The sequence below is a fragment of the Ochotona curzoniae genome, unplaced genomic scaffold (assembly GCF_017591425.1).
Source record: "Ochotona curzoniae isolate NIBS_2020 unplaced genomic scaffold, NIBS_Ocur_1.0 scaffold_1852, whole genome shotgun sequence".
NCBI classification, from domain to species: Eukaryota; Metazoa; Chordata; class Mammalia; order Lagomorpha; family Ochotonidae; genus Ochotona; species Ochotona curzoniae.
Window position 1 is genome coordinate 13,938,848 of NW_024467087.1, and position 17,530 is coordinate 13,956,377.

The 17,530-nt window shown below is 38.3% G+C and overlaps 1 protein-coding gene across 2 annotated transcripts in view; it reads right to left on the reverse strand.

Moving 5' to 3' along the window:
• The window catches only part of STK26 (serine/threonine kinase 26), a 55,498-nt gene that overhangs the window by 17,792 nt on the left and 20,176 nt on the right, over positions 1–17,530 (reverse strand). For both annotated transcript variants that reach the window (XM_040999951.1, XM_040999952.1), the window contains exon 3: positions 5,401–5,631. In XM_040999951.1, the coding sequence (XP_040855885.1) occupies positions 5,401–5,631 (231 nt within the window). The remainder of the gene's footprint in view (positions 1–5,400; positions 5,632–17,530) is intronic.

Sequence of the window (17,530 nt, forward strand, 5' to 3'; positions counted from 1 at the left end):
ACTTAACACTGCACTGATACACCAAAGAAACTAACATGGTAAATTCTGTTATGTGTAGTTTACTGCAAATGCCAACACAGTACACAGACTTGCCAGAACTACAAAGGGTGGCAGAGATCATCCTCCGTCGAATATGGGCAGATACTTCACCTCTGAAATAACTTCCTTCCAGTCTTATATATGCCTTGTCTGTCATTACAGTCCAACCCTCAACACAGTCACACCCAAGATAGCTCAAATACTATCTCTGCTGCTGTTGTGTTAGCATACTTGATGTGCCCACAAGTCAATGACGAATATGAGGCAAGTGGCCAGTATGTGTGTACGTATGCAGGGCTGAGGAGAGAAGGGCTGGAACCAGAAATATGAATTCAGACGTGGTCAGAATAAAATGGGTTGATTAGGGCAAAAATATAGAATCAGAAGAATGCAGAATAGGCACTCAATATATAAGCATGTGTTGCATGGAGTCAAATATGGGGCCCTTTGGGACATTATATTAGATTTTAAGCTATTTTCATTTTGATAAAGAATGTTTTATACAGAAGAGAATGTTCTATTCTTGACTTGCCTCAAGTTTTATGAAAAAAAAAAACAAATACCACAACTTTAAAAATATACATGTTCTTTGTAAAAGAATATCAAAGAAACATTGACCATACACTGGATAAAAACACACATAAAGTTTCAGTGAAAAAAAGAGGCCATAAATATTTTACAGACTTGGTTAAGGGATGTTTTACTTCATTCATCCAATTCTATTTTTGTTATTTTGAAGTAATACTGATGCTATATGGGGGAAGCCAAATTTTTTTTTCGCATAAAGAGAAGTAGATGTTTCATCAAAATCAATATTTCGCTGTCTAAAAATAATTTCCTTCAGTAGCAAATAAAGGCACGATTCAGACTCTATCCACTGTCTGGGTTAGCTTAATTTTAAGATTTACACTGAAATAGAAAAATATTTAACGATTATAAAAGACTCTTCCAATATTATAAGATCAGAAGAGGAGGCTTTGCTTATTTTAGCACTCTTTCATACAGACTAACTTTGTTAAGAAAATCTGCAGTGAGCTAAAATTAAAGGAAAACACTGTGGTCACACGGATGTGTTTGTCTGGTTTTTACTCTTGTTTTTAAAAATGAAGTTATACAGTGACCTCAGTCAAAATGAATACCTAGTCATTTTTGCATGTCTCAAGGAAATCACCACAACTGTATATTGTTTCAGAGAACATATAATTTTCTCTCAAACGCAATAACCTTTTCCTCTAGCTGACAGTGAGGTCTTGGTTCAGTACGATATCTTGTATGAAGACAACTCCTATCCTACTTTGTTCCAATTAACTCAAAAAATTTTCCACGTCATCTGAAATGCAAGGATGGAGCAGAGTGAGTACAGCAGAGGACGGATGACTGTGCAGTTCTCACTGGTACTAAGAGGACGTGGCCTTGAAATACACCTATGGCATGAAAGAGAAACCCCTCAAAGGAGGTGTGGCTTTTAGTTTAGAAAAAATTGCAAGCCCTCACAAATGCACTATGTTTTAATATAAATGGCAATAAATTAGTCAACTTAAGAAAGTGATTTAAATAAATACAATGAACAGGTTGTAAGATCATACGATGTCTCTTTCCCTCTGTATATTTGGGTACACTTACACACTTATATTTGTACACACATACATGACTTGTTTACTTTGAAAATATTCAGGACATATGTAACATAATTCAGTAGCTAGCACATTTCTACAATCTTACCATGAAACAACCTGTTGTTCAAAGTGGTCTTTCACAGAACAGACTTCAATTAACATGAGTAAAGCAGTGGAAAAATAAGGCCGTTTCATCCTTATTAAGGAAGAGATTTTGGACAATGGTTTTATATCACTGACTGATGAACATATTATATCATCAAGATCTGAGACAAGAAGTCAGTTAGTACTGGAGATGGCGGAGTTTCTGGTGATGAGTACATGTAAGCCACCATGTTAGGCTTTGAGTGGAATGTGTCTAAATGCGTGAAATTTTAGGAATGAAAAAGTACACAGTTGCAATAGATTTTCTCTGGGAGCACTGAATATGTAAAGTCTACATGCAACAGATGAAACATGCAATTCTAATGTAGGAGGATGCATTTTAAATAGGATTTACTTAAAAATTTAAGCCAGTTACCAACAATAACTGATCTATTACAGGTAATTAAATGTAGCAAGGATTCCAGTTGTTCTAGAGTGGGGCTAAAATTCTTAGGAATCCAGTCAGAAATACACACATACACGGTTTCTAAGATTCTAACTTGCTACCTGAACTTCTGAGGAATGAATACAACTGCACAATTATGCCACAAAAGATCAAACAAGTTATGTGTACTGCAAAATACAGAACAGGTAATAGCTAACACTTGGACGGAAATGCTGGAATCAGATTAAAAACTCCCCAGCTTTATCATGTCCTCTGGAAGGTCTGCTTTTCAAGTAACTTCCCCGAAGGACAATGGCCACTTCATTTGTGACTCATCTGTATCACCTACACACTTTACTTGGAAAATCGGCTACATTTTAGAATCATATAGGAAGGTAAGTTGCATGATGGCAGGAGTGAAGATAACCACTTTTGTATCTGGAATTGTTTGGCTGATTAATTCTAAGCATTCATCTATTAGCATAATTAGGCGTTGTGAAACTGCAGACAAAGTGGTGATGGAATTCTTATCTGTATTAAGTGATAAATAATTTAGCAAAGGGAGAAACAGAGTAAGGTCACCAAGATGGAGAAGCAGGCAGTGTCACTCTTCAGCATTTCCCACGGAAAAACAAAGGCATCCATGAACCAAAATAACCTCTGGGCAGAGAATCCTCAGCAAACCAGCAGGGGACAGAAAGTGTAGTCTCAGCGAGGGAAGGATCGCCAGCGACTGAGCACAGCCTAGACATCAGAGAATACCAAGAACTGAGCAGAGGAGCCGCCATTGTCTCCACCCGGGCTGAGAATACAGGCGTCTCTCACTACCGAGATAGGCAGCAGCCATTCACGTCAGTGAATCCTCCCTCCGTTAAGAAGCAGACACCGCTGGGAACCACAACTCTCTCCATCCATGCCGGCCCTTGAACTCCTGAGGTGGTGGCTGCTCCGAGACCCCCCACACTCGGAACCCGCATTTTATGAATGCATTTCACCGGTCTGCAGCTCTGCCATGAACAGGCATGTTTACGTTGTCATACCAGCAATGGCTTGCAATCACACCATATCCTTGTGAGAGTGATCTCTGTCAACGCTCCAAATCTGGTTCAGCCTCCACTGAGGTCGTCTGCCCTCCAGAATTGGAACTGCCTCTGTGAATCACACCGCAACCACCATGCCTCCAACGCTAGTGGCGGAGTAACCGCCAGAACTGGCTGGTGACTACGTGGCCGGATCTGAGGTTTCAGCCCATGTAAAATGTAAATGGTCTAGGCACCTATTCCGTCACCATAGGAGCTTGACTCCGCCCAGGTTCCCAATCATGCTCACTCTGTAAGCCCGCCCTCCAGTCCCGGGTGCGGCACAACTGGTGCCTAGCCGGCAATGCGGCAGTGGTAGGGGTGGAGAGGCACTGTACCTCCCGATTGCCAGATTATCCCGGCATGCCCTGGTGGACACATGCCTTAAGGACTCAAATTTCTAGCCTTCCACTCATCAGATGCGCCCACCAGCAAGCCAGCTCCAGTGTACAGAGATTCCCCCAGCCATGACGACTTCTGTGGAAGAAGGAGCTCAAGGGGGAACCCAGCCTTCTCGGCTCTTTATTTCTCGCTGCAGACACAGATCTCTATAGCAAACTCAAACGTCGGAGCTGAACAAAGGACTATCTCGCTGTGACCTAAGCAGTACCAGAACCACCATGCCCTCACGCTCTTCCATAGGAAAAACCCTTTCCACACGGAAACTAGTATTGTGTGCAACAGCTGTTTCACAGCACGTTAAGGCAACAAGGAATAGCCAACCATCACCTCTCCCCTCCTCTCCCACCCCTCCCCCGCCCTGCTGCCAAGGTCTGAGGGGCAAAGCTCTAATACTTTCACTGTGTTCTTTTGAAAAATGTGCAATGCTGTCATAAACAATTTTAATTTTGCAATACTTTAAACTCAACCCCCTTTTTTTCCTGCCAAGGGCCATATGGATATTTATAACATCACTTTCGGGCCACACAAAATTATCAACTTAGAAATCAGCCTGCTGTAGATTTACTGAATTTTGCATCCCAGGCCTGCAGTTGCCTTGGCAGGGAGATCAAATGGTTTTCCTAGCCTTATATGGCCCGCAAGCCTGATGTTCCCCACTTATGGGCTAAGCTAAGCCCTAACCTTACCCAGCTAGTCATTCTTCATATTTCAATAGACAAGCATTCTGGTCTCTGACACTGGAACCCATGAATTCTTACAACAATATGCCCATCTCCAGGGACTTTAGGTGTCTGTTGATTTCATGATACTGAACCAGTAAAATTCCAAATGCGGGAAGAACACACAGATATTCCACTTGATTCCATTTGAACAAATATAGTCAGCCTCCACCTCTGTGGGGTTCCATGTCCCAAACCCAATCAACTGCAGAGCAAACATACTAAAAATATTATATCTATACTAAATATGTACACTTCTTCTGTCATTCCCTAAAGTGTATGAAAAGCAATTATTTCCAGAACTTTTAAAGTAAATTGTTAGATACTATAAGAAATTTATAGACAACATCTTTGGGAGATTGTGTCTAGGTTATATGCAAATACAACTTTATATAAGGGATTTGCGCATCTGTGTATTTTGGTATCCACAGGACATTCTGGAATCAATTCTCATTCCCCAGCCCCTAACACACAGACACGCCATACACCTAAAAATAACTATAATCAGTTGCTTTAAGATGTGCCATACCCTATGCTGATATACACATCAAGGCCTTTTCAGCTGTTAAAAAGATCACAACCTGGTGGCAGAGAGAGAGAGAAGTCCAAATAGCCATTACAACTCAGTGAAAAAAGTGACATACTTACATATCAAATGCGAGGTCAAAAAAAAAAAAAGAAAAAGACAGATATTAAGAATACAGTGTGGATATCTGAGGATTGCTTTTTCTCATTGAAAGATACAGCTCAAGGATCAGCTGTATTTTGAATCACCCTTCAACCTCAATACAAAAGTTCAGATGCTGGAAAAAGCATGCAAGGGAGTGCTGGATGTATACATGATACAGCTGTTAAATCTAACAACGGAATGCTTGGCTCTACTAATGGGGTTAATTCTGTCTTGATATTTAAGATGTTCCAATTTACGATGCTGCCTTTCAAAAAAAAAAAGAGAATTTTCACAAAGGAAAAAATGAGAATAATTTATGACTTAAATAATATAGCACACACGTTACCTTTAAATATGATCCATAGTATTTTGTTACATATGAGCTGTCACACTGACTCAAGACAGTAATTTCTTGCTGAATGTCTTCTATTTCATCTTCAGCTTCCTCAAGATCAATGATTTTAATAGCAACCACTTGCTGGGTACGGTTATCAATTCCTTTGAAGACTTCCCCAAATGAGCCTTTTCCGATGCGTTCTAATTTTGTGAATAGTTCTTCTGGATCAGCTATATTATTCTAAGGGGGAGAGGAAGAGACCAAAAACAAAAATGTTTTGAATCAAGTATTTTAATGGAAGGAAAGTAAGTCACATAAGACGTTATTTTATTGGATTTCCACTTATTCGTACTTTTCCCACTGTATATGTTTATAAAGTATGATGTGAGAATTCAATACATGTATATAACGTGATCAAACTGAGTTAATTGGCATTTCCATCTCTAAACATTTCTTACTTCCTGATTTTCTATTTCAAAGAATATAAACTCTATGGACTCTACACTTGTGCTTCGTTGGAACAAAGAGCCAGCTAGTCCGTATTCTACTGAGTCATCCACACACACCGGGCTTAGCTAATCCTGCCGTCCAAAACAATCCTGCACGGCAAATGTGGCTTCCAGTGCTCATCAGAGGGCCAGGCGTTATTTTTTTAATGCAGCAAACCAATTATATACAGTTTGTACATTATTGTAAATTTAGCAATGGTGAGAACACACAACCCAACCCAACCTATGGCAAATTATTAAAAACCAGTTTTGGCCAATGCCAATATGCATTACCTTTTAGCTTTGCTTCTCAGTCTCTAAAATCTCATTCCACCCACACTTCCAAATTATCACTGGAATACTACACAGGCAAGGATTTACAAGTTAATTTTTTTTATTTACGAACCTATCAGTGGTTGAAAATATGTTTTGAATTTTTATTTGTTATTGAATCTTTATTAGTACTCTTGAACAAATTGGTAGTATGGCAAACATTCAAAACTCTTCCCACAGTGGGGAACAAAAATATATTACTACGAAATCTGGAATCAGGCGTAGGATTTTAGGTGAAAAAAAGTATAAGACTTACATTTATAAACACATTGCCCATTCGTGGTTCAGAAAAATCATTTATCTATAATATGCATACAATTTTGAATTACAACTACATTTCAGGAGACAATCTTTATAGCTTTACTTGAACTCATACTGCTAAAGATACATTAGCTGATAAAGTAGAAACTCAAGATGTTCAAACTCTCAAAAAAACCACATCAGTAAGTTTCATTTAAGACCTTTATTAAGCTAAGCCGTTACTTCGAATTACTACAAAACACGAAGTTGCTAGCTAGTTTTTGGTGAGCTATCTATATCCATTTACCCATTACAACTGGAATAGTTGCTCAATTACTACAATTTTACTAGTTTCACTTCATGACCAACTTCACATAACTGCCCAATTGACATACCACTACCTCAGTAAACTGCTTTTAACAAAATTTTCTAAGTACTCTTGCTTCAACCTGCCCAAAACACAGCTTGCATATGGCATACATAATACATCTGATTGGACTTGTACTCATTTCTGAAAGATGTGGGGCAGTCTCTTGGATGCGCAAACTATCTGGGTATCCCCATCCAATACCACATGGAATAAATATATACAAATTGACTTGCAGATCACAAATAGTTTATACTTTCAGTAAGCTGAGTTCCTCTTAAATGCTGACATTTTGTTAATGTTATCTCCTCAAACACCAAGGTTCTACCATTTTTCTTATCTCTTTGTACTCTCATTCCAAGACATTGAACTTCATTATTATTATATAGTGACTTACAGGGAATTCTTTCTGTTTCAAGGGGATGGCTGTTCTTTCTACTACCTTGTGGTACAACTATTCAACAGTCTGGTAACGGGGTCATCTTCCTCTAACTTCCTAAATTCGGTAGACTTGGAAAGCTTTTCTTTTAGGCCTTTTCTTTTCAGTCACAAAATTATTCTAAAATCTAAAATATACTATGTATTAAAAATACATAGGATATGCCTTCTTTTTTAATATTTATTTTTATTGGAAAGGCAGATCAGATTTACAGACAGAAGTAAAAAGAAAGATCTTTTGGTTGCTGATTCACTCCCCAAGTGGCCACAAAGACCGGAGCTGAGCTGATCTGAAGCCAAAAGCTAGGAACTTCTGGGTTTCCCAGAAGTGTGGGGTCCCAAAGCTTTGGGCTGTCCTTGACTGCTTTCCTCAGTTATAAGCAGGGAGCTGGATGAGAAATGGAGATTCTGGGACATGAACCACCATCCATGTGGGATTCCCACATTTGCAAAGTATGGATTTAGCCAATGGGCCATCACACCACTGGGCCCTAATCTATGCCTTCTGGTAACACACTCCAGGAAGTATATTCGTAAATTTTATAAGAGGTTATCATGCACTGTTGTGAAATAAAAATTAAATCCTAATCTAGTATTTTAAAAGAATTTGACTGAAACCATCACTCCCAGGGAGCATACAGCTGTTTCTTGCTTTTTATAATAAAAAAACTCTAGCAAATACATAAATCAAAGGTTTAAAATCCAAGTCACATTTTCTAGCTTAAAAGAGACTCAGAAATGAAGACTAACTCATGAACATCGTTGAAGATTTTAAATTGAGGAATGATAGATTGAAGAGAGAAAAAGACAAAGATCCATCATTTATACAACGTTTGTACTTTTATTTGGGGTCTAAACTTTTCAAGCAAATCACCAACTTTCAGAGTAGAGAGGATCATGGAAAGAAGTTCGCCCTACTATAAGCAAAGCTCCTTAACTATCTTAAAGATGCAAATCCTTGCCCACTCACAAACTCCTGACATTCTAACGGATAACACTCAGGTTCCAACTCCTCTTTCACCATCTTTAAGTTCTCTAAGTCTATTAAAACATGTTTTCTGGAATCACTGAGGTAGAATAGCAAGCTAATTCTCTGCCTGCGGCACTAACATTCCATATATAAATGCCGATTCTAGTCCTGGTTGCTCCCCTTGCCATCCAGCTCCCTGCTTGTGGCCTAGGGAGGCAGTAGAGAATGGTCCAAAGCCTTGGGATCATGTGCCCGTGTGGCACACCCAGAGGAGGTTCCGGGCTCCCAGCCCTGGACGGATGCAACTCTAAAGTGTGGCCACTTGTGGGGTGATCAGTGGATGGACAATCTTTCTGTCTCTCATTCTCTCCGAAACTCTTTCAAGTAAAAATAACAAATCCTCATTTTAAAGATATATTTCCTGCCTGTTTATAAGGGGAGAAACAACCCAGTAAATAAATGATAAATGTATCAAGCAGTACAATTTACAAATCAACTATAAAAAGAAACTAGCTTATGGGCCCGGCGCGGTGGCGCAAGTGGTTAAAGGTCCTCGCCTCGCACGCCCGGGATCCCATATGGGCGCCGGTTCTAATCCCGGCAGCCCTGCTTCCCTTCCAGCTCCCTGCCTGTGGCCTGGGAAAGCAGTTGAGGACGGCCCAAAGCTTTGGGACCCTGCACCCGCGTGGGAGACCTGGAAGAGTCTTCTGGCTTCGGATCGGCATAGTATCGGCCCGTTGCGCTCACTTGGGGAGTGAATCATCGGACGGAAGATCTTCCTCTCTGTCTCTCCTCTCTGTATATCCACCTTTCCAATGAAAAAATAATAAAAATAAATCTTTAAAAAAAAAGAAACTAGCTTATTCAAATACTTCCATTGTTCTTTGGAGCCTTAAGAAACCAAGTCAAGTCCCATTCTACCTAAAACCAATATTCCTTTTCAGAATTTTAAATTTTCCACATTTTTCTGCCTCTACTGCAAAATTACTATTAACATGTTCATATGAGTAATAAGTTCATATTAGTAATATGTTCATAATAGTAATATGTTCATATGTGTGTTCGCACTAGCATGTAATAGAGGTGAAGAGTGTCCAGTCCTTGGGCCGTATCAGGCCCACAAATTATTTGATCTGTCTCTGCCAAGGCAACCACAGATGGCATTCAAAATTCAATGAACGTATAGTAGGCTATTTATTTTAAGTATGTGAAATGCAGAGTTGCAGAGAGAGGCAGAGATAGAGCAAGATTGTGTATCTACTAATTCCACTCCACAAATGGCTGCAACAGTCTGTGCCTGGCCAGGATGAAGTCAGGAGCCAGCTTCCTCCAGATTTCTAACATGGGTGTAGGGGCCCAAGAACTTGGGTCAACTTTTGCTTGCCTTCCCAGACCTGTTAGCAGGGAGCTGGATTGTAAGCGGAGCTCAGGAACAAGAACTGGAACCTATATGGGACGCCCATGCCACAGTATATCCCAAACTGCTTGTATATGTATTCTTAAATGTTTTTACCCAATACCTTCCATATATAGTCTACAGGATGGATAATACGCACCAGTCCCAGTCCCACAGGCTAATTTAAAGTTGGTAATGTTATATAGTGCATGAATGATGCTATAAATATCAAGATAGCCCTTGGGAGAAGGGTTCCTTATGCCCACCATAAAGAAAGGAGCAGTAGGTTCTGTAGCAGTAAAAAGGAAAAACTGGTAATTTAACTTCATTTTGATTTACAACAACTGGACCATTTCTGTATGTCCCATTTCACAGACTCAACAATAATAAATCTGTGAAAATGAAAACTTCAGAGACCAAGCTCAGAACCTCAGAACATTTACATTGCTTCTTGACTTGCTTTATACCTCTTGTTTTTTTAAAGTCTTTACTGCTCACAGTACAGTGTTACAAACCTAAGTCTTACACAGAAGTTATTAATAACCAAAAACAACAATTACTGAGTGAAAATATTCTCATGAAGTCCAAAAGAGAAAAATTTGAGATCACTTTGCTTGATTTTCTGTAGGGTAGCTGGAATAAGACTTTTCAGATACTTAGAGAACTGGATGAAGCTTTAAGATTTTGTAAGAGCTTTATAATCCTGCCTGTACATTCGATTTGCCCAGTGTTTTTAAAAATGTAGAGCACTAGACCTCACCTGGAAACCACTAATTCACAACATGTAAGACTAGATCTCTGGAATCAAGAGCTTTTTTGAAAGGCACCCCAAACAACTACATAGTCATTTGGTACTAGTCTTGAGATCAGCCTTTGTTTCCAGGGACTATACTATCTTCATTTTGCCCAAACATATGGGTCTAATGTAATTCTGTACACTCGAAGTGAACAATCTGGAGATGAAAATAAAAACCAAGAGGACCTTGCTATTTATGTGTCAGAGTGCTTGAAAGGGTTTGTGGGAAAAGTGCATATGAAAAAAAAATCTATGCATGGATTTCAAATTTACTGTGCATCTAAATGTACTTATCTGTTCATCATACTTTCCACAAACTTCTTGGAGTGTCTTCATAAATGTACTTAATATGCTGAGAAAAAAAAATGTCTGCAACACTTCTAAGTACATGTCTCTAAAATTAGCATTTGTTTTCAAACCTAGACCCATAAAATTCAGCACAGTACATACCAAACTGTTTGTATAAGTATTCTTAAATCTTTTTACTCAATAGCTTCCATATATAATCTACAGGATGGATAATAAGCTAAGATGTGATTGATTACTGAGTTTGGAAGTTGACAGCCAACACTGAGAGTGTAAAATTTACATCTAGTTGACAATTTAAAAAAATAGTCCAAGTTGTATGGTAGGCGTTAGGAATGGGTGGCCAGGAGAAACAAAGAAATTGTAAACAGAATTAGAACTGGTTTTTTAATTATGTATTTTATTATTTTATGATACAGTTCCATAGGCCCTGGGATTTTGCTTCTTCCCCCTCTAAACCCTCACTCTCCACCACTGATTTCCCCTGTATTATTACAATAGTATAGCCTTTTATAAAAAGTTCTTCATAAACCATCATTGGGCTATTTATGTGAATCCTGACTCTATAAGTATGGACACTGGCAGAGTCTCCAACATCCTACTGTCAAGATATTGTCTTTAGAGTTCTAGTAGAATACAGAGCTGAAGAGCCAAAGGTGAGAAAGAACAAAAGAATCAGAACAATCTGAATGTGAGGTAGCAGAGTAAGACTTCCAGTATAGGACTGAGAAAACAATTTAAGGGAGTGACAGATTTCTCAAAGGATTTAAACGGTTGAACTCTGCTCTACTGAAAGGAAGACTGTCCAAAACTCAAGAAACAAGCCAAGTGATGTTGAACTAACTTACTGTTTACAACTTGTCTCCCTACAATAATGCCTTCTATGACATGGATGTTTGTTTAGTGTTTCCTTATTAAGGTACCACCAGAAGACACTGGGGAAAAAAGACTAAAAGTCAACACCCATATACGTTAGCACTGCTTGAGCCTGAAACCACAGGACACTAAGTTTTTCCTCTGTTGAGTATGAGCAATACACAACTGACAGACATTTGAGGGCTAGAAGGAAATGTATAGGCCATTCAATGCAACTCCTTGTAACTACCATGAAGACAAGCATTTAGTGTATGCCCAACACAAAGCCAGCATTTAGCGTATGCCTGCAGTGTCCTAAGCTAAAATCACTGAACAGGAAGCCATGAAATTTGAGGTCAATTATATCAAAATGATAGAAGTAGAGAGGTAAAGATGATGCTTGGAACAGGAAAAATTCTAGAATCCTTAAGATGAACAGGAACTTAAATACTTTCAACAAACTCCTTTTTATTTCTATCAGAAACCTGTAGTTTAAAGAGGGTACACATTGTTCAAGGATATGAAGTAGCTGACTAGTGGCAAAGCCAAAAATCTTGAATGAAGTTATCCATAAGCCTATGGTTTCTTCATCACAGCCGTAATTCATCTGTAACTTAATTGATACTTCCAGTTACTAAACCACAGAAGTGGCTTTCCATCATAAATATACTGCACAATTACCCAGTGTTTAATTTCTATCCTGATATTTATAAAGTATTTGAAAAAATTAAAAGAATTTGGAAAACACAGATATGGCTTTCCTATTCTCCAAAAAACAAATTATTATTGATATTTTAATTGACATAGAAAACAGTATGAGATAACATTAAAAAGGTCATGGAAAAACAGAATTAAAAGATAAGTTTATGGGGTTAGCCTGAGACACTGGCATCCAATTGGGCTGATGGCTTACGTCCTGACTGCTCCACTTCCCATCCAGCTTCCTGCAAATGCACTGAGGAAGCCAGAGTAGGCTGGCTCAAAGTGCTTCTGTCCCTGTCACCCATGTGAGAAACTAAGATGGAGTTCTAGGTTCCTGACTTCAGCTTGCCCAGAATCCTGGCCACAGGGGCTATTTGAGAGTGAACCAATGGTTGGAAAATCTTCTGCCTTTCCCACTCTCTATGTAACTCTGCCTTTACCAACAAATATATCTTTAAAAAAAAATCTACTTTGGTTAAAAATTTCTGAAATCCATGCATTTGAAGGATCTTCAGAAAGCTCCTGGAAAATGTACAGTGTGGAAAAAAACTGCATTGATCTAAAACTTTGCATTGAAAATAATCTTTTAATTTCGATACACTTTCTAAAATACTCATGCATGCATTATCATGTTCAACATGTTTTAAAGTACATATACATTGTGCAAATGAATAAATCTAACTAATATACATGATACCCCAACAGTTATTTGCTTTGTGTTAAGAAAGCTTAGTTACTGTTTTCATTTTTTAAAAATTATTTTATCTTTATCTGAAAGGCAGAGTTACAAACAGAAGCAGAGGGAGAGAGAGAGATTCCCCTATCGGCTGGTTCATTCCCCCAAATGGCCACAATAGCCAGAGCTGAGCCAATCTGAAGCCAGGGACTACCCGTAAGTCTCTCCCATGTGGTTGCAGGGTTCCAAGCACTTGGGCCATCCTCTGCTACTTTCCCAAGCCACAAACAGGGAAGTTGATTAGAAGTGGAGCAGCTTGAACTCAACCTGGTGCTCATATAGGATGTCACATGCAGATTAGCTTATACCATACCATGTTACTGGCCCCCTCTTTCTGTATTTTGAAAGGACACAATATAGTAACTATAATCTTTAAACTGTGCAACAGTTTTGTTAAACCTATTTTTCTTTAGATTTTTGTATTCTGTGACCAATCATTTGTGATAATACAGATAAATCTGAAGGACATTCAGTTAAGTACAAGGAGCCCAGCACTGAAAGACAAATACTGTATGATCTAACAATACTGGGGACCCAACAGAAGAGAAAAATTCTGCTTACCAGGAAATTGGGTGGCTGAGAAGAAGGGCTTCTCAATGAGGTGTTGGTCCAAATGAAATAATCTTAAAAATTTTTATACTACTTTATTTTTTTTTATTGTTGCTTACATTGTATTATGTAGTACAGTTTTATAGGCGCTGGGGATTCCCCCCACCCCTCCCATACCCCTCCCCCCATGGTGGATTCCTCCACCTTGTTGCATAACCATAGTTCAAGTTCAGTTGAGATTCATTGCTTGCAAACACATGCCTAGCATAAAGTTCAGCGTCTTATTGTCCAGATAAGTTCAGTGGCCTCTTGGGGAGACCTTCTATGGTCTGAAGATAGGTCTAACAGAGTAAAGATCCGGTCAGTTAACTAATGTGTGTAATTATAAAACTGATTATGTGAGTGCTAAGATGACTTTAATAATGAGAAGGGTAAAACAAGCTCCCCATAATTTTTTCCAAATTTCAGAAGACTGCAATGTTATAGTATTTCCCTATTTTGTAAACCTGAAGCTCATATTAAAAGTATCTGATAGTTTTATGAAATGCTTAAGAGATATCTGTGATTTATATTTCTAAAGTGAAACACTTATCTTTGCTATATTTTTTTGCTTATGACAGAAAAAGAACTAAGATAAAAATTAAGTATGCCTGTGTATGTTTCAAATTAACCATGAAGTATTTGGCTTGAGGTCAAATTTCTTTAGGTGGTCAGTTGCTTCAGTTTGGATTTCCATGTTTATAGGAGCTCAAAATATTTAACTAAGTGGATAAAGCATATGTTCTCAGTTTACCTATGTTATGGTGAGTTCACATTTTTATGTTTCTCTCAAAGGTTATGATAAGTCTCCTTTGCCACATAAAATAGGAAATTTCGACTTTTACACTTGTGCAAAAAAAAAAAAAAAAGAGTGAATTATGGTCAGAAATGCAGTTACAACAATCCTAGGCTTCCTTGTGGTCCTCAGATAGCACTCTACCAACTCACAGCTGACACCCTGCCTTTACCCACTTAAAAGGTAGTTTTGAGGTGAAAGAGGCGGCGGCAGCACATCCTTGGTCTTAACGGCAAAGCCTCACATGACATGTAATTTTATATTTTTAAAGCAACTGTTTAAACATGCAGCCACAATGGTCACAGCAACAAGAAAAATGTATTCATAAGGCAGAAATAAAATTAAATTTGTAAGTACTTTTCCATACTCCCTTTATTATTCCTATTTTTAACTGCATCTCATTAGCAAAATCCTTGGAATGCAAATACTTTCATAAAGGATAACTTCATTAAAATTATTACAAAAGGTTTTGACATAGCTGCATGAATGAATACCAAAGCAGTTTGAGAAATTTCTCCTGATTAATACTTTTGAGTCTAATTCATTTTCAGAACAAAAGAATAATTGATCATTTTCCTTCACTGTGATTCCTCCTACTCGACAGTGGATTGGAGAAGACTTTCCTTTGCCTACTCATTTCTTCTCCTGGACAGGGGTCTGAGGAAACAGCAAGGCAGGCTGGAAACATTGTGGGACGTGAAGACTGCAATTCTTCACCTGTGCCTGGGAGATGATTCAATTTACAATCGGGTAAAGAATGAAACATTTCTTAGATCCTATTGCCACGTCATCACAACCACAGTTTTCCTAAGAAAAATGAAACACAAAAAGAGCGAGAAGCAATTTAACCACACCTTCCCGTGCCTTAGAAATTCCCAAGCAACAATCAAAGTCACTTAGAGGCAGAAGGTTCATCAGTTGCATTTCCCAGATATAGAAGTCTTTACATTCCTTTTATTTTAATGGAGTGTAAAAAATGCCACATCATTTTGTGGAGCCAGGTAAATCTTATCTTTGGATCTAACACCTCTTAAAAGGAATAATTAACATTGCCTTTTTGACTTGTTTAACTGGAACCTGAAGTTCCTTTTAAACCTTTACTTATATCCATGGGGAAGAAGGAAGGAAATGTCCTGCAAATAGTCTTCTCTCAATTAACCAAAAGTCAAGGCTATCATCAGAAAAAATTCCATTGCATCATTTAGCTTATTTCCCTCTGACCTTATAACTATTGCAAAGGAAAAAGGATGTCTGTTTTTTTTAAAATATATATTACAGAAGTAGACAAAGCAAAGAGGTCAAGCAAAATTGACTTAATTTTTCTTATCCCAAAAATTATAAGAAATCAATGATTAAATGATAGACTCGTCAGCTGTGTAATGAAGGAGAGAAGCAGACTCACTCAACCCCTTACTATTGTGAATCTGTGACATACTAGAAGCCTATTCCCTTCCTTTTATCACTTAGCAGTACACTACTTTAGTTTTGAAACACAAGGGCTGGGATGAACCAGCTTTGGCCACACACACACAACTGACTTCATGATTTAATGATCCAGGAAGAACTTCAGAGTCACTAGTAGACTGCATTTACATCCCAAGTCTCTGATACTGTAATGAGAACAGTTAAGAGTAGAACGATTTACTGCCCAGACTGACCTCTTGCTCCTCACAGCAGCCACGCCCAGTCGTATATGGCTGTCTCCCAAGAATCACCAGTAATCTCACACAGGATCTAGCGTTCCACTAACCATCCTCTCCTTTGTGAACTCACTCAGAATGTGAAGTCATATTCAGAACGCAATAGAACCATACACAATCACATATAGAACCTGAGCATCCAATGAAACTAAATGGCCAAAGGGAAAATTCCAGGCATATCTTACCATAATTCAAGTCCAATGACTCAAATAAGTTGTAGTTTAGACAAAGTTAAATGCAATATTCTATTAGGGAACTACTTTCTTAAACTTTGAGCCTTCAACTCATGTCAATTTTTTTTTCCAGTTTACAATGCCATTAGGAAACTACTCTCAATTTTTGAGGCTTTAACTGATGCCATTTTTTTCCCAGCTTACAATAACCTGCCCCTTTGTCTATCTCTGGAAATCATAGCATCTTTCACTGATGACGTCAACAATGAACAAACATTCCCAATTCCCTAAGGGAATCAGTTGCTTCATTCTCTGTCCTCCTGGAGCCCTTTCCTTGTGCCTCCATTGAAGTACACTCTGTTTGCAGTCTCATTGCTATGACCATTCTGTTTTCATTAAGCTTATTAAGGAGAGAGCTCACTCATCCTCAGAGCTAGGTACCCTCATAACGGCCCTTGGATGCACCTGGCATTTATGACTTTGGAGGGTGAGTTTAGATTCAATAAAGTGAAGATTATAAAAATTAGCATGAAATTTAAAGTCAATCCCTACTCTGACACGTTACTAAATAAAAACTTTCCAAATATTGTTGAGATATTTTTCTTTGAACTGCAGAGTTCTTTCTATTGCAAAACAGCAGTTCAAAATAACTTGGAGCTAGAATACAACTGGTAGAAGCCACACACACAAGGATGTCGATAATATCGCTGATCTTTGCAAATTTTATTTTAGGAGCACATCCTCAATAACCTTTAACTACCGTCACATTATTACTATGTGACCTGGAATACATAGGATGATTCCACACTGTGTTGCAAAGATTTTGCAGTCCCAAAGAACTACTCTGCTGTACATTTCTTTTAATTTAGCTGGCTAAACACATGCAAAAATATGCAATTCAAAAAGTGGTCAGGATTAACCATAAGCATTCATGCTAATATTAAAGGGATTATTACTGATTAGCCAGGATGTTACAGAAATATGGCCAGGGATTGATAAGTTCTATCTACAAAATATTCATTGGCAAAGGGAGGAAAGGCCACATAAGGAAAGGAAGACAAAGATTCTCTTAACACTTGTATATAAAAGATAAAAACAGGTATCCTAATTTATTCAGGCCATTATTTAATCAAATCCACACAGGGCACTTTAAAGTGATGGACAACTTCAAGTGATGGACAATTTCAAGCGATGGACACTTAGAATCTCATTTTATGCTATTCCCAGTGGAGGTAAAATTAAAGGATACAATTCT